Here is a 22486-nt window from a genome sequence, read left to right as displayed (position 1 = left end):
TGTGAATTTAACGTTAAGAATGAAAATGATGAATAGTATGTAAGTGACAGAGACATTAAGTGACTATCTCTCCCTCCCTTCTCATTCACAGATGTGAAGGATGTAGGGAAGGTAGCAGGTGCGGTGGTGGGAGTATCCCTTGGTGTCCTCTTTGTCATATTAATCATCTGGCTCGTCTTCCAGAAGAAAGAGAAAAAGAAGTACGAAGAGGAGGAGACTCCAAACGAGATCAGGTTTATTCATCATCTTCTCTTCTTCGATGGTTTCACCTTTAGACAATTTTGCACCTTTATAGATATGACACTAATGGATGCATGGGGCTGCAAGTGCTGACTTTTGTGTGTGTTCATGTGTGAACCCATGCACATGTTGTAGGTGTTTATCTCTATGTTTCTGTTAATTTATGTATCTCTATGGGGCTGTTGCCTTGTTAGCTTAGCTGCAGTTTACATTTATGGATGAGCTTATGAATACACTAAGTGTTCAATCAGTTGGTGTATAAACCTCTACTACTGCTCACACAGAAATTATGTTTCATATGAAAACTATTAATAATTGTTTTCACAAAGTAAATTGCCCGTTTAAACTGTAAATGTAGTAATCAATTTTTTCCCATTTATCAATTTTTATGAAGGTTTAATTTTTATTTAATTTTTTTTTTAAATATGTAGAAATGTTTAAAATCCTACATTTTGTTTATTCCAAAGGGAATCATATATATATTCTAAGTACAAACCAATATTTAGTGTCCTTCAGCATTCTGGTAACTTAATAGTACATCTTGATTCGCTGCCATTCTGTTTAGCACAAGCTCTGTTCATCAGACTGATGTTGAGCAGTGATGTTGATCTTAGCAAACAGTTGTGTCTTACCACTTGAGCAGCAGTTCAGCTAAAACTGTTCTAACTCCAGCTAAGCAAGTCAAGTGCTAAATGACACAGCAGCAACCCCATTCTGCCTGGATGTGCATGGTGTGCTCGGTGTGCTCGGTCTACCTGTCTTCTGTGTATGTGTGTGTGTGTGTGTGTGTGTTTGTTTCTAAAAATAAAAACTCCAAGGTCAAGTGTTCATCGATTATCTTTTAAGAGCCTTCCTTTCACACCACCCTTGTATTTCAATGCGTGTGCATGAGTGCACATCTGTGTGTCTGTGGCACTGCAGCTGAGATCACACTAGATGTTTTTTTATTCCTTATTCTAAAACCCGTATGCATTGGTGGACTCTGTAGCCCTATAATGACACTTGCAAATGTTTTTTTTTCCTTTTCTTTTCTTTTTTTGTGACAGACTGGAGTTGGTGTAGGTGCATATTTACTGATGTAAGAATGAATAATGCAGAGTGGTTTAGGGGCAGCTTTGACTAAATAATGTAGATGTGATGAAGTGTTTTCTGTTCTCATGCCATGTTAGGAGTCTGAACCTTTCCACTAATGTGCTTCACTCGACCACCGGCTGGTGATGCACATCACTTGGGTATAGATTTAGAACCAACCACTGCTGTTTAAAATTTTATTCCTTTCTTACAAAAGTTATGGAACCTTCTCTGGTGTGCCTGAGAAGATGCCAAAGTCAGCATGCACACATTTCTATTTCTGACTCTCTGTAAAGATCCTCTGTAATTTTAGTACTAAAGTAACAATCGCAGCACAAATTAACTCTATTTTGTTGATTGAAGCTGTGGTTAGTTAAACTCTTTTAAGTTGCTTTGCTGTGTGTTTTGTATGTTTCAGTGCTCTTTGGAAATGTTTCATCCTGTCATTTAAAAACTGAGGCAAAAGTAGGATTATATAGGAAAGTTTTCATTGTGTTCTCAGGAAAAACTTTTGTTCCTTCAACAATTGCATCTGGGGAGCTAGTGATTTCAGCAGATTTCATTATTTCATGCAAATGTGTTTCACAAAACTCAGGAGCTGGGGGGTATCTCATGAATTACATGAGGCCCCACATAATACTAGTCCCATGTGTCTCAGGCCTTAGAATAGTATTAGAGAATGGTACTGCCTTGTACTGCTGTGCAGTTCATTGTGTAGTGTGTGTATGTGTGTGTGTGTGGGTGTGTGTGTGTATGTGTGTGTGTGTGTGGGTGTGTGTGTGTATGTGTGTGTGTGATGCTCTTCTCTATTTTTAGAGGTACTGCTGATATAAAATAAATGGACCTTTGTCATGATTGCTTGCTCTGTGTGTGTTTCTAACCCCAGGGAGGATGCAGAGGCTCCCAAGGCCAAACTAGTGAAGCCCAACTCGCTGTCCTCATCCCGCTCTGGCAGCTCACGCTCTGGTGCCTCCTCCACCCAGTCCATGGTGCACAACAGCGCCCAGCGTGGCCACCGCCCACGTCCACCTGCTGTGGCCGCTCTCAAGGAAAATGGACAGCCTCCAGGCTTCCCCCAGTCCCCTCCAGCCTACACTTCAGTGGTGCCCTCTAAGACCCCTGAGCCCCCTGCCACTCCCAAATTCAACTCCAGGAACATGTCTGGGCCCACACCCCCAACCCTCATGGTCCCTGCCCAGACCAAGGCCTTTCAGACTGTGTAGGACTGAAAGCCAACTCCTTTCCTGCAGCCATGTGAGACTCCCGTCCCTGCCCAAGCCCCCTTAGTCCCCTCCTAAAGACTAAGACTCTTCCATAAACAAAGAAATGCAACTAGTAAAAAGGATGTAATTAAAAGAATCAATACTATAAGTCCAAAAGTACTTTTAATGAATGCATACTTAAAAAGGGAAAATAAGACATGCTTGCCCCCTTCTGAATTACATAAAACAACAAAACAAAAGAAAAAGCAGAGACCCAAGATGCAACACTGTTTGTGTCTCATGGCTGAAGGCAGAACTTATTTTCTGAGTTTCTTCTTTTGGCTTTGCAAGGCACAGAGAAGCACCCTGTGCAGTGAGGTGGAAGAAGCCCCCTAGTAGAGCTTTTATTTATTTATCAAATCAAAGGGTTAGGCATGCAGTAGAGAAAAGGAGTGGGAAAAAAAAGGAAAACCATAAAGGCTGGATAATAAAGTAAATCCAAACTCTGAGCCGGGCACCAATGGAGTCATACTTCTGTTGAGCATCAGCTGTAGGAGATGACTCCAAGCAGGATGGAAGCAAGGAGGAAATAAGAGCAAAAGTGTATGACAACGACTGATTTCTTTCTTTTTTTCTCTCTCTCTTGGAGGACAGGGGGCGTGGGGTGATACTCTGATTCATGTCACCCTGCACCTCTGACTCGCTGCTTCCAACACCTGCTCTGAAACCACAAACCCCCTTTGCCTCTCATGGGCTGGGCTGATTGTGCCCATCCATGTGGACAGACACGGCGCGCGGCATGTGCATCATCTGCCTCAGTGCTCTCGGTCTTTCGTGCTATCATGGGAAGCCCACGAGAAACCGCGGCGGTCCTGAGACTGACTCAGCTGGCTCACACTCAGCTCATATGCTTTACCAATCAGCAGGGGAAACTTCAGGTACAAGGATGTAGCATTGACAGTAGAGTCAAATCAATGGAGTTGTTACCCCCACCCCTCCCACATCCTGTCTGCATCTATGGACATCCTTTTCTGGTACTGAATATCCTCCCTGAATAATTAAATAGTATTTATTAGGCCTATAGCGATACTTTAAATATAGGGGATAAGCATCTATTAGACCAGCTGGACTTGTTTTTCTTTTGTCTCTGTTCTCCTGTGTCTCTTCTCTCTGAACAGGTTGTAAAGGGTGACAGACAGCCATGTGTCCATTCATCCATATAAAGAAGTGCCACCAATCCCTAGGATGGGTTATTATTGTTGCTTTTTTGTTTACCTGCGACATTTCTGAACTGAAACCAAAATCTGTCACCATGAATGTGTGATGTACAAAGATGGTGGATCCTATTATTTTCAGCCTCCTACAAAGTAGTAAATGAATATTCAAGCTAAGGCACAAAGAATTGACTTTGATGTTCAATTTTCACAAATATTACGTCTGAATGAGGAGAGCAAGGAGTATGATTCTAGAGACTTCAACTGTATAGGGTATGTATGGTATCATTGTCAGTACTCTCCGTGGATCCACAACAATGGTGTGGCACTTGATTGCTGTCTCGCTGAATCACCGGGTCCTGCTTGGTTATTGGTCGAGCTGCGCTATCAGCCAGTCCCCCCTTTTGTCGTATCCTCAGACAGACCCAGTGCAGTTTGATTGAAAGTAGCTGAAAAAAAGGGCAAGTAGCCTATCTAGTGTGCCTTTGCAATCCCTCTTCCCTTTGATGGTTTCTTTCTTTGTCCTTTATCTTCAGCACACCAGTGGTAAAGTCTCTGTTCACATCCAGCTTTGAGGGTCAACAGCAGCAAATACTGAGCGGTACAACTTCACAAAGTCGCCCTAGTAATAACAGATGCAGCCTAGGGAGCACCAAGCAACGCAAACTATCCATGGTGAGAAAGCAATCCCATGCCACGGGACAATGTACTGTACATTCTGTAATCAGTCTTGTTTTATATTGTACATACAGATAGATATATGCACATGATGTCATTTAATTTAATAAATAAGGGTATGTGAGGGGAGGTTTCCCTCTTACAAAAGAGTCAAATGGAAAACCTAACGTGAATTTAAACCATGTGTTTCTTATACGCATGCTGTGCTCCAAGTGTCAACTTCATGTGAAACAAATATTATTATATAAAGGAAGGTGCAAGTGTAGAGTACAATCCTATTGTCTGGACTAAAGCAAGATATGATCAAAACTACTGGCCAGATTCCCATGAGATGTAAAGATTTTATTGATCCCAAGGACAAATATTTATTTTGATTTTAGTGAGCTTTTGACCTTTCCTAAAGCATCCCCACTGGGTTAAAATTTCCCCTTGACCCACACTTTGGACTTATCTTGAAACCTAGTCGCCTTTTTGTAGTGTAGCATGTATAGTCAACACATAATGAATATTTGGCAAACCCCTGAGCAAAAATGTCTGCTTGTGCATAACATGTATTGAAATTGAATGTTTTTATGCTATGACCCCATGACCTTTACTCTCAGGACAAATTTTGCAATTGAAGCTCTTCTACTGGTTTAAATAGTAGTAAATATTAAATAGATTACATGCAACATTTTCTATTGTAGCTTAAGATGAGCATTGCTCTTCTCCCTTCAGTCTTATTTCACTTAATAATAGGAATTTCCCCACTAGAGTGAAATATTTTCTACAACACAAACTATTATAATCTCAAATGTTTTGAAAACCAGCATCTGTCTGAAAAGCACATGTGGTTTGATTTCACACATGGGATTTCACACGTGACTTAACTGTAAGGGAAATTTAGAAAATTATGCCTTTTATATTCAACTAGAGACAGCAGTTCATAATTGACCGGGGAAGCTACTCTGAGTGTGTGTGTGTGTGTGTGTGTGTGTGTGCACGCGCGTGTGTGTGTGTGTATGTCTGTGTGTGCGTGCTTGCGTGCATGCATGCATGCTTGTGAACGTGTGTGTGTTCATGTGTGGGTGTGTGCATGTAAATTCAATATAAGCCCTTGGGCCGCACCCACACATTCTCATGTTAGCCATTCACTGAGTGAGAAGGATCCCGTCAGGCAAAGTAACCTCTATCCAAATTGATATGACTGCAGACTGGCGGTGTTTATTTTAGTTTTCACTGACTTATATGCCTATTGAACTTGGCTTCACAGGAAGCAGTCATGTTTTTGCTTGTGGGGATGACGTCTTGAAACAAAGCACGTCCATAATTCATAACTATCATCAGCTCTGGAGGCCACTTGTATGCTCTCTCCCTGCTCTTGCTGTCTCCTAACATAGAATGCACTTGGCCATGATGGCATCTCAAGGCGCACTACAAACAGGTAAAAGTTGTATATACACACACCCACGCACACATGCTGTATGAACAGGTGCACGTAGAGACACAAGTGTGTGCTTCATGTGCATTCCCAGTTGCACACGGCCTCACAAACACACACGTACAGTTTGCACAAGCAAAACCCCAAACAGCACTCCTTGTTATTTCTGCTCTTTCAGAATCAATTTGATGGATCGAATGTCTGGAGGTATTATGACTGACTGATGGAACCTGGAGACTAAATGTAGCACAGAAAGGGACACTACACTGCATTACCCAGGGGACATCTGCACGCACACACACAGATATACAAAAACGACTACTGTAACAAAACACACACACACACACACACTTGCATGAAGAAGCACTCGGGAAGACAGACACTGCTATGCATCTCAACAATCTGGATAGCATATGCCTAAAGACTTTTTTCATGGGAATCTGCGAGAGTAGTACTGGGAATCCAGAGAGGTATAACAGGATTGATACTGAGCCAGGGCTGTAGGCTCCTGCCATTGAAATTCCCTCCACCACAGATGAAAGTAGCAGTGGAGGTGGAGGATGGAATGCAAGTCTTCCAGCTGTTAAATTCCTCCAAGCTTTTTGATTTGCTTTCCAGCATCTGCAAGTCTCAGGTGGCAGATTCCCCAGTTTATGAGCCCTCGCGTTGCATCTCTCCTCTCATGTGTGCAGCTTTGTGGGCCGACAAACTTGTGCTCTTTCCAACAAATGAATTTTAAGGCGCTTTTGTCAGTTCAGTAGACTGAAGGAGGAAAGTCTTAACACACCTCAGAGTGTCAGCAGCACATCCAGTATCATCTTTTGAAACAGTATCCATCAGCACTATATATTGTCTTATTATCAACACTCAAAGGTGCAGTAAAATCATTAATGGTTATCCTGCGTTATATAATAGGAGTATGAATCTCATGTAGCCACAATGTTTTATGTTCTATTAAGCAGTTTTATTTCTGATTAAAGCTGTTGAGCAGGGCAAAGTGATGCTCCGCCTTTGTGGTTTGGCCTTGTATGTCAGTATAAGGGAATGTGATGCATTATTACTTTTAAGAGAGGAGATGGATGGGGCTAAATTTAACCTCAAGAAGGGAAGGAAGCAAGAAAGAAAGCAAAGGTACCTGCATGTCATAGGAGATTGAGCAGATGAACGGGAATGCTTTGCTTTGATGTAACATAACTGTAATCAGCTAAAAACTTTTAAAGAAAAAAAAAAGAAAAATCTAAAATTGTAAATATATCCACAGAAAAATTTTATGAAGCTTTATTTTTGTCTTCTTGATTTCCAATTTTTTATCCATGTACTTTGCACTTTCTTTGTGTGCTATGCTCATCACCGGCCTGTGTGGGATCTGTGTGGTTGGCTGTTTCTCTTGACTGCATTGTTTCGATGTCAGGGGGAGACACGCTCAGCATGGCGTTACTAAAGGGAAATGTAAGACACTTTTGTTTTTTTTTTCTCTCATCTGTTTTTTCTGACGTGGCTTCTCTTTGATTTTGTAAAACAGTATTGAATTTTTTGGTTTGTTTGTTTGATGAAAACAATCCATGTAAATATCACAAGTAAAAAAAATGTATATTTTTACGACCTCTGAGTTATTACTCTTTCATTTGCAAATAAAATATTCAATGACAACTTAATCGGTCTTGTGACATCCTGATTTGGTATTATTCTCTTTTTAATGGTTTCATCATGGATTTATTATTATCCCTTCCCTGTGCTAATCTTATTTTGTGGATTGATGTGAGGTCGGAGCCTAAATGCTACATAAAAACTCCTTTCACATGCTTTGTTGTGTAATGTACTGTACATACTGTATGCATTTATGTACAAAATAACATTACACTAACAGAGAACGTGTCCGAAAGCTGGAAGGCAAAAAATAAGCAAGTGTGGACATCATCAGTACATCATATTTGCATTAGGCAGGTTACAGGTCAATAGTCAGCTCACAAGTTTTGGAAAAATCCTTGTGCAGAATCCTCAAAGAAGGAAATATCTCTACAGTAATAGCAGTTTAATGCTCATTGAATATGAAAATCTATTACCAAATGATGACAATGTAGAAGGGGTTAAATGTTCAACACAATGGATTAGCTATCTCAAGCAAGTTTCTTGGCTCTGCAAGCGTACGCTTTGCACAATGGTCAGCAGGGATTCATTTTGTATTTCTTGCTTTCATTGTGTGCAGCGTGTTAAGGGAGGTGTGCACATGTGCTATGGACCCCTAAAAAAATGTCAGTGTTTTTTTTGCACCCGGTGAGTAAAAATACTGGAATGAATCTGTCTTAGAACATTACATTGAGTTCTATAATACATCAACATAAGATTTTATTACAAAAATGGACATGACATTCTGCACAGTCCTTCATGATCCAAAGCCAATCACTAGATGAGGATGAAGCATGGAGCATGAGGCTGTTCCTTCTTCTTCTTCTTCTTCGTCTTCTTCGTCTTCTTCTTCTTCTTCTTCTTCTTCTTCTTCCTCCTCCTCCTTGACAGTCTGTCTCGTTCTTCAGTCTCTCAATGTGACACTCACACCCCTGGCAACAAGGTCAGCAATATCTATTGACCTGTCAGCCCCCTATTGACTGACATTCATCTCCTCCCTCTGAAAAGTTCTTCTAATGTTGACAATCTATTGAACTGCCAAGATGGAGTGCCTGTGTCAACCCTGGTTAAAGAGACAGGGGGTGACTTTATCTCTGTTTCAAGGGTGTACTCAAAAGGTTCAAGATTTGAGTCTCAAGAAACAGCTGTTTGATGGTAGCAGCTGAAAGGGGAGGTGAAGGGTTCTTAATGACGGAGTCCGCCTTTCATTTTACTGACTGGGAAGGTCTGAGATTTGGCTTTGAGTGGTGCTATTGATTTCAGTTGCATGCTTGATTATTCTTGCGGGGTTTTTTTTCTTGCTTTTCACTGTGAGGAAGTTGTATCAGGAAGCAGTGCTGAATGTGAGGACTGATTTGATTAGTGACCATTAAACTGTGGATAAAATGTCCTGCCTGTACCAACAGTTGTGCTGAATCTTTTCATAAACCCTGGTGCATGTTGTGTGAAAGACTGGTGGTTATCGAACTCAGTGCCCAGGTGCCCATAGATCTCAATATTTTCCAGCACCTGTCCCTCCAGCTTTAGTGGTCCAAAGAGCTGCGATGTGGGATGTCTGGCACCCCCAGCAACAACAGCTCTAATGTACAGCTCCAGAGAGCATTTCCATGACGTGAAGTCCTAAAAGTAGGAATAACACTCTGACTACAGGCACATGAACAAGCCATGGGGGATAATACAATTACCAATGTGTTCTCTGACATCTGTTTGTTAAGGAGTTGGCCGGAGACTGCTAGCTAAATTTACATCTTTTCAAAACACAGCATCCATATTAAGCAGGATCAAAATTTCAAGGCCAGATCACATAGCTCCACTCCCCTGTTCCATGCCTCTGTGCCCATTGTTCCACATGATTAGCCATGTGTGATGAAAATGTCACAAACCTGGCATGGCACAGGCATGTCTACACGCACATGCACACGCTCACTTATCAATGTACACTACGCATATGCTATGTGGACGCCATTTGGTTACAACATTTTTTGTAATAAATGTGAATGGGAACAACAAAAGAAATTGAACTGTTTGGTTTTGTTTGTGTATATATTCGTTTTAAAATATGGTCAAATCATTCATCTAATTATGAACAACAATCTATTTAAAGCAGTAAATCATTATACTGGTGTCCAAATTGAATGTAAATTGGAAAAAGTAAGCAATCCCCAAGGCTAATGACATCAACAAAACTACCTTAAGTCAGCAGTTAGCAATCCTGGAGTCCAATCGATGAAACAACATTGAAGGTGTGGGTCAGAGAAGTGGTTCTAAAAGTGGGGGTTGGGGTCCGTGAAGCAAGGTTGTGAGATGATTTCCAATAAATCAATAAGTAAATACAGGACATGGAGGATTATCTCTGAATGGAGGTCTCCAAACTTTAACCCCAGAGGGGACTTGTTGTGCTCCTTGCATAGTGCCCACGCATCTCATTACGTTAGTTTAAAGTGGAAATGAAAGTAGTGGGTAAAAGCTCCCAAAATGTACAATGGCAAATGACAACAATGTACAAGTCTGTTGTTTGAGACACAACCTGTGAGTCTGCTGCTCCTACATACTGCATGTTTACTTAATAGGCCATTACAATTTTTGCTACTGGCCTATAATTACTCAAAAATAGTATCATTGTTGTTAGGCTGTTGTGTTCTTTGGTACTTCAGTTATGTTCCTTTTTTTAAATAGGTTTATTGGTGCATGTGCACGACAACATTTGTATGCTTCAAGGATAGTGGGGACCATGAGTCTCTGACAAAGTGACACACAAGGCCTTCACAATGGAAGTCACTTATATAACTGCACCCCCTGGTGTTGATTGGGGATGGCTGTATTGTTATCTGTGATGCTGATTGGTTCGTAATGACATGAGTAAAATCCTAAATCACACATCATGCATCATCAGTTGAGACTAGTTAGCCAGAAGTCCCATGTGACACTTATTTAAAATCAAAAAGGATTCTGCGGATAACTTCTGGATTATGACTATGACTAATTTTCAGAACTAGACGTTTTTATGACTGTAAGAACTGACTGTGTTGTTCTTTCTTGGGCAGTGACCTTTTCACACACAGACACTTACACACATCACATCTAATTTACTTCAGCCATTAGGATTGCTTTTAAAAAAAATAAAATAAAATAAAAAATAAAATAAAAAATGTGAAAGTAAAAACTTCTCCATTTTTCTAACTGTGTCAAATTGGCTAGTATGTCTCAGTGAAAAAGCACAGGTGTAACACTGCTGGTAGGTCTCACAGGATTAAGGTATTGTACAATCTTTGCTTAAAGCTCCCTCTGGTGGAACTTGATATCTGAGAGCAACACACCCTCATATTCCAATGAACAGGAGTGCAGAAGAAGTGTAGACTGTTACACTGGATTGTTTTGATGCAAATAATGTAGTAACCTTCATTCATCTGACAGCCAGTCTTCTATTGTTACATTTGAAAAGCACATTGCAAAAATACAGTGTTTTAGCACCTCAGTGATGGCTATAAATGGGCTTCACTATTATCAGTCTTTCATTCTGTGGGCTTTCAGCACTGCTTTGTGAGTCTTTGCACTGATCTCTGGGTAATGAACATTGCACTGTGCCCCACATCTAAAGTATATTTCACTCTGTGACACTATACTATTTATAGTGCAGCCATAAATTCAGATAGAGAGGTTAATAGCATGCTATTTTTGACACTCATTCTAATTCAAAAACCTGAGTTGCCTTTGCATGTAAATGAACTCTGTAGAAATTATCCATTTGTTGGTTGGGGCTAAATTGCACACTGACTACCTGACAGTGACAGCACAGCTATAATTAATGCATCTATGACATCCCTCATAATTGCAAGCTTCATTTTACATCGTGAGTCTCACTTCTGTAGATGAGGAAAACCAAATGTGATGTGGCTTTAACTAAACCTGTACAGAATGTGTCGTCTTTTTTGGTGCTAGGCCCAAAAGAAATGGCTGTGCACTCATCTAGCTATTATTATTCAGCAATTAAAACATTGGATTGTTTTTGCATGAAATGAAAAGCAATGAGCATGGATATCAATTTAGTAAACTAGAATCTTAATTCTGAAAGCTATTAGTCCATCTAATTGAAAAACGAAGCAATTAATGATACAGTATCTTTTAATGGAGCAAGAAAGTAAAATGAATCTTAGGCTAAATTAGATTAGAGATCCATAATTCTATACCCTGAAGAGGAGAACTGCTCAGCCGCTGATTTCACCACCAGGCTCTAATCTGTGATATAAGACACATTTTTCTGTTGAGTTACAGGGTGTTCATGTAAAATGTTAATCCAGATACGCTGTACATTAAGCGCATTACTACAGTTTTATCTTTTCAGAATCCATTTCACATCTCAGCTACACTGTGGACACAGTGCAAAGCAGTAAATGTTCACTAGTTTGTGACTAAACACTGAGAGTCCACAATAAAATTCAGAGGGCTTCGCTGGTGATTGCACTGGCTTTAAAAATTAAAGGTTGCAGCCCGATGCTGTGCAAACAGCAGGTACAGGCAAAACTGAGGAACTGCTTGATCTATCTTTTAAATATGCAAACCACAGAAAGTAATATTGCTGGTTTTACATTTGGTTATGATAGTCTATTCATTATAATAAACACACCCACTGTTACAAGACAGAAGTTATTAGGTTAAATCAAGGACGATTTTTCATGGAAAAAAAAAAAAGATGACGTTTTAGGGGTTTAATCTGTAACAATCCATTATCTATACACCGCTTAGTCCTCACTTGGGTCGCGGGGGAGCTGGAGTATATCCCAGCTGACTTAGGGCGAAGGCAGGGGACACCCTGGACAGGTCACTAGTCTATTGCATGGCAAGAAACAAAGACAAACAAGTCCACTCACATTCCCACCTACGGACAATTTAGAATCACCAATTAACCCTCAACATGTCTTGGGACTGTGGGAGGCAGCCGGAGAACCCAGTGAGAACCCACACTGCAAAGGGAGAACATGCCATACAGAAAGATCCCAGGTGTCCTAACCAGGACGTGAACCAGGGATCTTCTAGCTGTAAGGCAATGGTGCTAACCCCCTAATCAATGACCCAGAGGAGGAATTTAATTCACTTGTTATGTGGACAAGCGTTAAATGAATGGATGATCAAGGGGACTAATAATTTCTGATGCTTTACACTTTAAAAAATAATGATCACAACCATAATGATCACTACTTTTGCATAAATAAACACCAATATAAACAACAAGAAATAATCCTTTTAATCTTAACATGTTTTTTTTTACCTGAAAAGTCACAAAATGTGCATGATGTGCTCTGACAAGATTGGAAATATGCCTACTTTTCAGACAGCCTCCTAATATTGTTTTATGTGCTAGAAGTGGATGAATTATAAATTACCTTTGTCCTTCTGTAGGCGAACATTGTTTTTCAAACTGAAACTAAAATCTTTGAAAACACTAAGATTTTTTTATACTCAAAAACACTGAGTGCAACAACCCTCTCACCGTCCTGGGAACCCTCTTAAGACTGCACTTTGAAGCACAACATGAAGTCAATTCATCTTACCGTGCAGCTTGTTAAAACTTCAGTTTCAATACTCTAGTCTACAGTCAGAGCAAGCAGCAACCTGAGAAATGAAGCCAATGCATGAGTGCTCAAATGGTCACTTGAGGCTGGCTCCATAAGCGACACAGTACCCAGTAGAACCCCAAGGCAAAATACCAAACATTACAGTAGAAATAAACATGTCTCCAGCCTGGTAGAAAAGGCAATTGTTGTCTGTACAGCTAATTTCGCCATTCATGACAACTGTACAATAAATTAATTTTTATATAACTCACCCACTTAAATTGTATTAAGGTTTAAACTTGTGTATAATTCGGGTGTGGCACCTTTGATTAATAGGTGGGTACCATCACAGGAAATGTATGGCCCAGAGGCGTTTGAATGATCAGCCTCAGCTCCACTTAAACTCCACCTCTGTGCTCATTTTTGCATTAGCTGGGAGTTAGGAGGAGTCACCAAGATGATGATGGCCAGAGGCACCACTGAGCTTCAAACCACTGTTCAGGAAATCTATGGTTAACATCATAGATGGTTCATCTACCTTTGTATACACTCATTAACTGAGGTAAAACTTAAATGAGCTTGACACAATTTTTCTGTTAACTGTAAACCAACCTTGGAATCACATTTTGCATTTAAAAAAAAGTGCGAGTTTATCTATCCATCCATTATCTATACACCGCTTAATCCTCACGAGGGTCGTGGGGGGGCTGGAGTCTATCCCAGCTGACTTAGGGCGAAGGCAGGGGACACCCTGGACAGGTAACCAGTCTATCACAGGGCTACACTTAGAGACAGACAACCAAGCACACTCACATTCACACCTACGGACAATTTAGAATCACCAATTAACCTCAACATGTTTTTGGACTGTGTGGGAGGAAGCCGGAGAACCCGGAGAGAACCCACGCTGCACGGGGAGAACATGCAAACTCCACGCAGAAAGATTCCGGTGCCCCCACCGGGACGCGAACCGGCAACCTTCTTGCTGCTACCAACTGCGCCACCCTGCAGCCCAAGTGCGAGTTTATTAGTGTGTAAATTAAATAATGCCAAAACAGCTTCTTAACCTCCAAAAAAAGTACTCATTGAGACCAAAAAAGTAAATACACATTCAGTATGCTATTGAATAATGCAATATCTTTCAGTATGGATGGGATAAAGGCTGCAACCAGTTGTTGTTTTCAGTGAAGAAAATGCTATAGGAGTGTGTTTTATGTACTAATCTTACACTTTATATTGGCAGACTAATTCTTTGTATGTGCAGTGAACTATAGCAACAAAAAAAAAGACCAAAAACACGATGTCAGCATATAAAATCTCATGAGGTGATATTGTGTATTTCTGTATTCATGTCAACATCACTAGATATTCACTTACAGTGTACTTGGGGACTGGGACACAGTATTTTTTTTTCCACAGCCCGTTTTGTTTCATCAGCGCAATTCTACATCCAAGTGATTGAAAGTTACATGAATCCTGAGCTTTAGTTAAAGTTTAATAAACTTCACTATTCCAAGCTGTTACAACACGATGGTGGTATGAGATATTGCTGTGAAACCACTGACGTCCCTGCCTGTTGCTACGGAAGCTGTCACCTGGGATAATTAGGATCTAATTGGGGCTTTGTCTAATATGAAAACTGGCTTCTGGCTGCCGCAGTGGTACGGTGATTAGACATCCATCTCTTCCTCTGTTGAACAGTTATCAGCCTTGCCAATGTCACGAATCTATCTAGTGATTCTCTGGGTAGAAGTGATGTGTGCCAACTGTGTCAGAGCCAGATTACACAGCTCAGTGATAGTGTTGGAGCACTAAGGGCATCTGTCTAATGATGTGGCATCTAAAGAAAGCGTCTGAAAAAAAACTTTGTTCTTCACATGATGCGATGAGATTAAACCAAAAGTGTGAACTATGCCAAATTTCTTGTGACATGTCCTCGGTTGTGGGCTGAAATTCACAAGGGTGTTTTCTGGCCTAAGGAGCTGCAGTGTTGTAGCTTTAATCACATAGGAGTCATGTTACCAGGGACAGAAAGTTAGCTTTTCATTTTGTGTGTGTCTCATTTCGACCATCTGTTCTGGTGAAAACAATCACTGATCATCATCCATAGTGTCCCAATAACTACTAGACTGCTTAACATAATACAAGAGGTGTCCTTTGCTGGCAATTTTTAGGCATGATATGCTGCAAATAGCATATAAATCTATACATGGTCGTCAGTACCATGAAGTTTAACCTCCCCTTCAGAGGAAGAATGGGTGACACCAGTTAGCTGTGAAATTATGAGTTGAAGGACACTGTGAGCTCAGCTGAAAGGTGCACACTTTTCACTTGTCAGGTGGCCAAGCTCGTCTCAGGAGGATGTAATTTGGGGTTTTATATAATTGTGGTGCCAGCCCCTCTGGCTGTTTCTGTAGCAATATAACACTATAAAAATGTCACTGCTCTGCAGACAGTTGCAGCTACACTGCTGCTGGTGTTTCTTGCTATGAGCAAGTTATAAATCTGTGACGTTCATCACTGATTTTTTATTTTTTATTTTTTTGTCTTCCCTGCAAATAAGTTTGCTATCATTGACCAAATGATGGGTTTCACATTCATGGTGACAAAACTCATGTTACATAGGTTTGTGTGAATACAACTTCTTTCTTGGATGATATTCAGAAAAGCTTGGTACCTCTGCTTTGCTCTTTTGGTGCATACTGTATAGCTTTGATCAGCGGAAATTTTACTGCCAGTTGATTAAATTGCTCTTAGGGAAGCACTAATAAAGAATTCATCTTGTCTGGCTCATAACGCTTCTCCGAGACTGGCGCCGCCTCAAAAGGATGCATATGGGTGATTTCTTTACTTCACCTATTCTTTTCTAGTCAGCAGAATTAATAGCCACTGCGGGAAACCTTGATGTCATATTGTACCTGATACATGTTATAAAATCTAAATATGCACAGCATTTTAATAATTTGTGTATCTGTCAGTATAGACCACCCACCAACCACAACATTAAAAATATTGACAGGTAAAGCTAAAATATGGATTATCTTGTTACAGTAGTACCTGTTAAGGGAAGGGATAGATTAAGCAGCAAGTGAGCAGTCAGTTCTTGAAGTTGATGCACTGAAAGTAGGAAAAATCGACAACGTAATGATTTGAACTTGACAAGGGCCAAACTGTGATTGATAGATGGCTGGGTCAGAGATCTCCAAAATAACAACTATTTCTGGATGCAACGGTTAGCACCCACCAAAAGCTGAACCGGTGACAGGGTCATTGGGACTCAAGCCGTACTAATGAGTGTGACCTGCCCATGTAGTCCAATTAAGAGTTCCTCTAGCAAATTCCCAAAAACCTTATTGCTGGCTGTGACAGAAAGGTGTCACAACCCATAATGTGTCACAGTTTGTTACATATGAGGCTGTGTAGCCAAAGATCAGTCAGAGTGGCCATGTTGACCACTGTCCTTTGTCAAAAGCACCTACAATGGGCACAGGAGCATCAGTACTGCTGAGAACTGGTCTGATGAGTCATGTTTTTTAGCATGATGTGGATGTGTGTCATTTACCTGAGGAAGAGATGGCAGCAGGATGCACGAAGGGAAGAAGACAAGCCTGCGGAGGCATTGTGATGCTCTGGGTAATATTCTGCTCCGAAACCTTGGGTCCTGGCATTCATGTAGATGTTACTTTGACACATACCACCATCTAAGCATTGTTGCAGAGCACGTACACTACTAGTATGAAAAATTTAGGGCAAAAAAAAAGAAATTTTCCCAACAGATATTGTCATCGCATTCGGATTTGTGATATACTTTTTTGAAAGTAAGGCTTCAGTTCAATATTCACTGTGTAATAGTTTTAAAACATGAAGGAGCATTAATATGTGAGATGTTATCAAAAACACGACTGTCACACAAGGATGACAGCTCTAATTTGGTAAACCCATTAAAACAACAGTTTAAATTCTGGATCAGACAAACTGTATCACATACTGTATATTCTAAGTGGCAACTTTTGCGATTGCTAACTGCACAAAGCATTAAAATCATTACCTGGTCAGTCCAAACATACACCCCTTCAAGGGAGCAGTACTGGGAGTCATACAACTTGACTCAGAAAAAAAAGTTCAGGTATTGTTTGAGGACCAGTTCAAGGTGTTGACTTTGCCTCCCAATTCTTCAGATCTTAATCAAATCGAGCATCTGTAGGATGTGCTGGAACAACAAGTCAGATCCATGGAGAGCCCTCTCTGCTGCTAACATCTTGGTACCTGACACAACAGGACACTGTCAGAGGTCTTGTGGTGTTCATTCTTCAAAGAATCAGAGCTGTTTTAGTGGCCAAGAAGAATCAAAACAATGTCAGGCACATGGTTTCAGCGTTGCGGCTATTCGGTGCAAGTATGTGCTGGATTCACATCCAAACCTGTCAATCAAAGCTGTGAAGCTTGTTAATCATGTTTCATTCATCCCATCCTGGCTTTCATTATCATGATTAGAAGTCTCCCTGTTGTCAATAATGTCAGCACCCCTGTGATTGAGCTCATTATGCCACATTCAGAGCTTGCAGTGCTTTTGTTACTGGAAAATGCAGTCAGTTCACAGGTAATTCATGGGCCGTGCTCATGGCAATGGATGTGGCTTAGGTGAGGTGTTGCACAAGTTGCATTCAACAAGGTCAGTGGTGCCCCACGCTGTCAGCAACCTAATGCGAATGCCTCCAAATTATAATGAGTGTGTTCAGTCTGGTGAAACAGCTGAAGATTCACTGAGTCCTGGTTCAGTCAGATGATTTTTGGTTGGGGGGAGTGCACGTGCACACGCACACGCACACACACACACACACACACACACAACAAATAAATGCCAAAATGCATGCAGTACTGGTATTTACTTAACGTGTTAGAGGGATTTTTAAAGTTAGATTTCTTGCTAGACTATATGTGACTGAGTGGTTTAAATTATTGAACTGTGTCAGCTTGAGTTCTTCTCTTTCTTCTCTGTCACAGCACCCTACATGGATGCTGGTGTATGTATAAGAGTACTAATGAGGATTCAGTCAAAGCTGTGACTGGTAAATGAGGCAGAGCCAAGCTTTGGTCCAGGAATTGATCTTTTCTTTTATCCCTGCGAAATCTTATGCAGCAGCTCCGTCTGATAATCCACAAACACAGCTAAGATCAAAGCCACGAAACAGTGCATTTTAAATCTGGGTTTAAGAAACAGGCTTCTCACTCTTGGTCTATTTTGGCAAGCAAAACTATTAAATGGGTGATTGTTGACAATATCATTGTTGGATTGCCTACATTGTCATTAAAAATGTTTTACTTGAATGAAAATATGGAGAGGAGCAGAGTTTTTTCATCAACAATAGCACAGTTTCGTTTTTTTTTTCTTTTTAACTGCATATGCGTGAAACGTGTGAAATACAAGAGATCTGTGGTATTTTCTTTTACTGGTTCTCATTTGCATGCTAGAGTGCTGTATTACGCTTCAAGTCTCTTTTTACAGTGATCTGTAAAACCTGCTTGGCAGCTGGTAAAAGGACACAAATGTCAAACTCCACTTGCTGTGGGAAGGTTGGAGGCTTTTTTTTTAAATTCAAGATTGGTTGGTCTGACTCCTTTTACACAAAGACTGTTCACATCGTGCTCCATCTGATGACGCATATGGATAGAGATTTTGAGTCTCAATACTTGTGTTTGCTCATTTCAGGCATAATTTTGTCAACAGCCAGTCTGCTCCATTATTTCTGATTGTCCTGAGCATTGAAAATATTAGTTGAAAGAATGTATTAGAAATAGATGGCACTTACTGTAAAGCACGACTCTGCAGTTGTGTTTCTCATAGAAACTGATGGAAACTGTGGTAAACTCTGGTTTGGACAGAAAATGGTGATTTAATTGAACATTTTTAACCCTATGGGGGGGGTTGCCCCTTGATGCCAAAAGTTTTTGTGTGTGTGTGCGTGTGTGTGTGTGTGTGTGTGTGTGTGAGAGAGAGAGAGAGAGAGAGAGAGAGAGATTGTCGTTTATTGATCATATTTCAATCATATTTCATTTTCATTTTTTTCATATTTAAGGTATGTTTTTTTATGGTGTTTCAAATTCGTGCTCCATGTGCCCCCTTTTAACTTTGTGCCTGCCCCTCCAAAGATCTCTGCACGGCCCTGATTTATATCATAATCACTTTACTCCTGATGTCTTATTTAAAATTTCATATAAAAAAAATAAACCATTTGCTCTAACCAGATTCTGTAAAAAAAAATTAAAAATGATATACACCTCTGTGCAACCTGGAAGCCAATAGTCGCTCACCCAAACTCCGAACCCTAACCAACAGTCACATAACAAAATTTTTTTTGGCTGAACCAAGTTGAACTGCAGGCTGTGCAGTACATTGACACAAATTAAAAATTATAAGTAGTATAATATCTATGGTGTGTAGAGTCAATATTGGTACCACATGTGGGCACTTGTTGTTGATTCATGTGTTGATTTTTTCCCCCCAGTTTTAATAAAATAAATGATTTTTTAAAAGCATGTCTATACTGCACAAAAGATATGTTTTACTTCTCCCTACTGCCATGTCTGTGCTGTTTCCATAGAGATGCAGTCGTTTATACTGCAGTGAAAAACTTGCCTCATTTGAGTAAACATGTGACCGGAGCAAAGAAACACCCAGAAACTGTTTGGGGCTCAGAGGGTTAAGTTTGCAGTAAATTCAGTATTGAAAGTGCAAAATAAGGGAGAGAAAGAGGACTGAGGAAGAGTATTAAACAGTATCAATGCCAGAGCAGCATGTGTGTGTTCAGTGATAATCATTCTAGGCCCACAGCATAAATGAATTAAGCAGCAGGAGGCATGTCTGCTGCAAAAATTAATCGTATTCAGTCAGCTCACTAAAGGCTTGGTTTATCCTTGTTCCACCAGGTGTATTATCGTATCGCTGTTTTTGTATCCATGAAATTCCCTCCCATATGTTGTAACATTAGTGTGAATTTCCTTGAACGTCAGAGCATTAACCATTTAATGACATCTGATATAATCGGCTCAGCAATCCTCGCCTCAGTGTCCTTCTGTGTTCAGCTGCCTACCTTTTAACCTTTGCCTCTCAGGTCTCTGGATCTGTTTGCATGTTTTTATTGCCTTCAGATCACAACCTGTTCACTTAGGTATCTAGTAAAACCCTTAATCGTCCTAAATGTGCTGCCTTAGATTGTGATTGTTGAGTTTTTTGCATACACACCAGCATAGACATGTTTTTTTACATTACATTTGTTGGGGAGATGTGACTGTTTATATTTAAGTCGGGGACTGGCACCTGGAAAATGACTGTAAAATTAAGAGTGCCTCAGTCTTGTAATACATGAGAGTGCAGAGAGGCTGCTGTGTTTAAGTCTAGTTGAAATAAAAGGTGTCAACACTGTCTTAAGTAGCTTGAAAAAGGCTGTTTCCAGATTGTTCAGAGAGTGCTTGTCATTAGTTAAATCTGACACACAAAAAAAAATCTGTTTTCTTGTTATGTTTCACAGATAAGCTGGCTACTGTAGATTCACAGCAGCAAGCAATAACTCGTCCGTGGACTTTTATTATTTATTAAAATAATAAATTTCCAGCTTGTCTGCTTGCTTCATAAATTATCTATTTCCCCAGCATTCAGTGGCAGAAAAGCAATCAGGCCAATGGGCTGCAGAGTCAGTTAATCTCCTCTGCAAGGTAATTAGATTCAGATAATCCAAACAACAAAAGCCATAATCCTGCTCAAATTCACTGCATTCTGTTGATGTTGAACTGGCAGACCTGTTAACAAACTGCAGCCAGAGAGATTATAAAACTGAGCTGTTTATTGGATCACAAGGCGCAAGTTTACCCACATTAATGTTATGCCATATGCCATGGTGAGCACTGGATGAAAAGCCTTGCTGTCACAGGAATATAATCATATGTGTTCTCACATAGCGGTCTCAAGAGAGCCCTGCAGTCCACCAAATTTAGCAAAGACCAGATGGGTAAATGATCCTCTTTTTGTGCAACCTAATTTGCCAGTTTTGCAAAGTTTTGATGGTGGGTAATTTTCCACATATAACTAAATGAATCATCTTTTGTTACATCAAAATAACTCGGTGAAAAAGTAATGATGGTGGCTGTCGCCAATATCAGCAGAAACGTGCAGATAGAGTTTTTGTATTAATTGCACGGCCGATACTGAGTTTAAAGGAAGTTTCAGTGTGATACAGTTTTTCATGTATTTCACAGTTTTTCTCAAGAGACTGAGGCCGATACAAGGGTTGACAACCAGCTGCCTATTATGTTAGGACCTTTTTAATCAGCACGCAAAACAATTGTCTTGTAAATTGCAAAAAAGTGGCAGTGATAGAAAAAGATTTGAAAACCATATTCATCCATTTTTCATAGTTCATTTCTGAATGCCACTGATTTAAAGGCATTCTACAACAAAGCTTGTAATGACTACAGATAACCAAATAGATAAAATGGTAATGAGTAAATGGAAAGATGAAGAAAGGATAACTCTAAATTGTTGTGTCTTTAGATCGCATTCTTTAGTTTTCGATGTCACCACCACGGTTGTAGTGTTATATCGTGCAAAGCATCAGGTTTTGATGCATTTCCAGCGTCCAGCTTCATGGCTCCTGCCAGTGACATGGCTCTGTTCCTCCAAGGGCATCACCATGGAGAGGGTCTCACCCAAGGGCCCCAGCTAATGAGACAATGCAGCAAAATTGATTTAGTCTCCACCTTCCTATCTCCATTCTGCGCAAAGATAAAACAGGGTGAGTCCCGAGGGTCACGGCTCAGTAAAGTCCTCCAAAGTCATTTCCTTTTCTCTGACTGAAGAGCTGGATTCATTATAGACCAGTCAAAGCTATGATTAGGTCTAATTAGTGGGCATATTGAATCAATGCAATGCTGCGCTGTTAGCACGTAATGAAATGGCTGTAAAGATGCACCTGTGTTCTGACGATATTCCATGCATTTTATTTAAGCTAATGTAAGTGAATTCTCATATATACAACGGATTGGAAAAACAGCATTTCAGTATGCAAAGCCAGTATTCCTGAGGGAATGTGCTGTAAGATCCAATATGGCCATGTGCTAAAGCCATGCTGCTCATTTTCACTGCCAGCTTCTTAGTCCTCTGAGAAATATCAGGGTACCAACACCAACATTATTAAAAGCAAACCAAAGCACAAAACATTATCAAAAAGAAGTATAAGTGCTACAGGTTCCTAAAGTGCATTTAATTTTCATAATACTTTTGATGAAGCTGCTACATGATTGTCCTGTGTGCTACTCATGTTTAAATGAAGCCAGATATCTTTCCAGCATACATGGATGTCTCCCAGCAATAAGAGGCTCCTCAGTATCGTCTCCTTTTGTCAGGGAATGGGGTTTGGGGCTGTGTGTGTTCTCCTGCAGGTGTCCACCAGAGGGCGTCCTGGAGAACTCCTGCTTTGCTGGGGCTTA

At 40.3% G+C, this 22486-nt stretch overlaps 1 protein-coding gene across 1 annotated transcript in view; it reads left to right on the top strand.

Annotated features, from left to right (window-relative positions):
• Positions 1–7480, top strand: part of clmpb (CXADR like membrane protein b) — a 68172-nt gene extending 60692 nt beyond the window's left edge. Inside the window, exons 6-7 of the mRNA XM_008277594.1 lie at positions 92–233; positions 2198–7480. Coding sequence (XP_008275816.1) covers positions 92–233; positions 2198–2534 — 479 coding nt within the window. The 3' untranslated portion in view covers positions 2535–7480. The remainder of the gene's footprint in view (positions 1–91; positions 234–2197) is intronic.
• The last annotated feature ends 15006 nt before the right edge of the window (positions 7481–22486 follow it).

The sequence above is a fragment of the Stegastes partitus genome, unplaced genomic scaffold, assembly GCF_000690725.1.
Source record: "Stegastes partitus isolate 25-593 unplaced genomic scaffold, Stegastes_partitus-1.0.2 Scaffold102, whole genome shotgun sequence".
Classification (NCBI taxonomy): domain Eukaryota; kingdom Metazoa; phylum Chordata; class Actinopteri; family Pomacentridae; genus Stegastes; species Stegastes partitus.
Note: the sequence above shows the minus strand (reverse complement) of the source record. Positions and strands in the feature narration are given on the sequence as shown.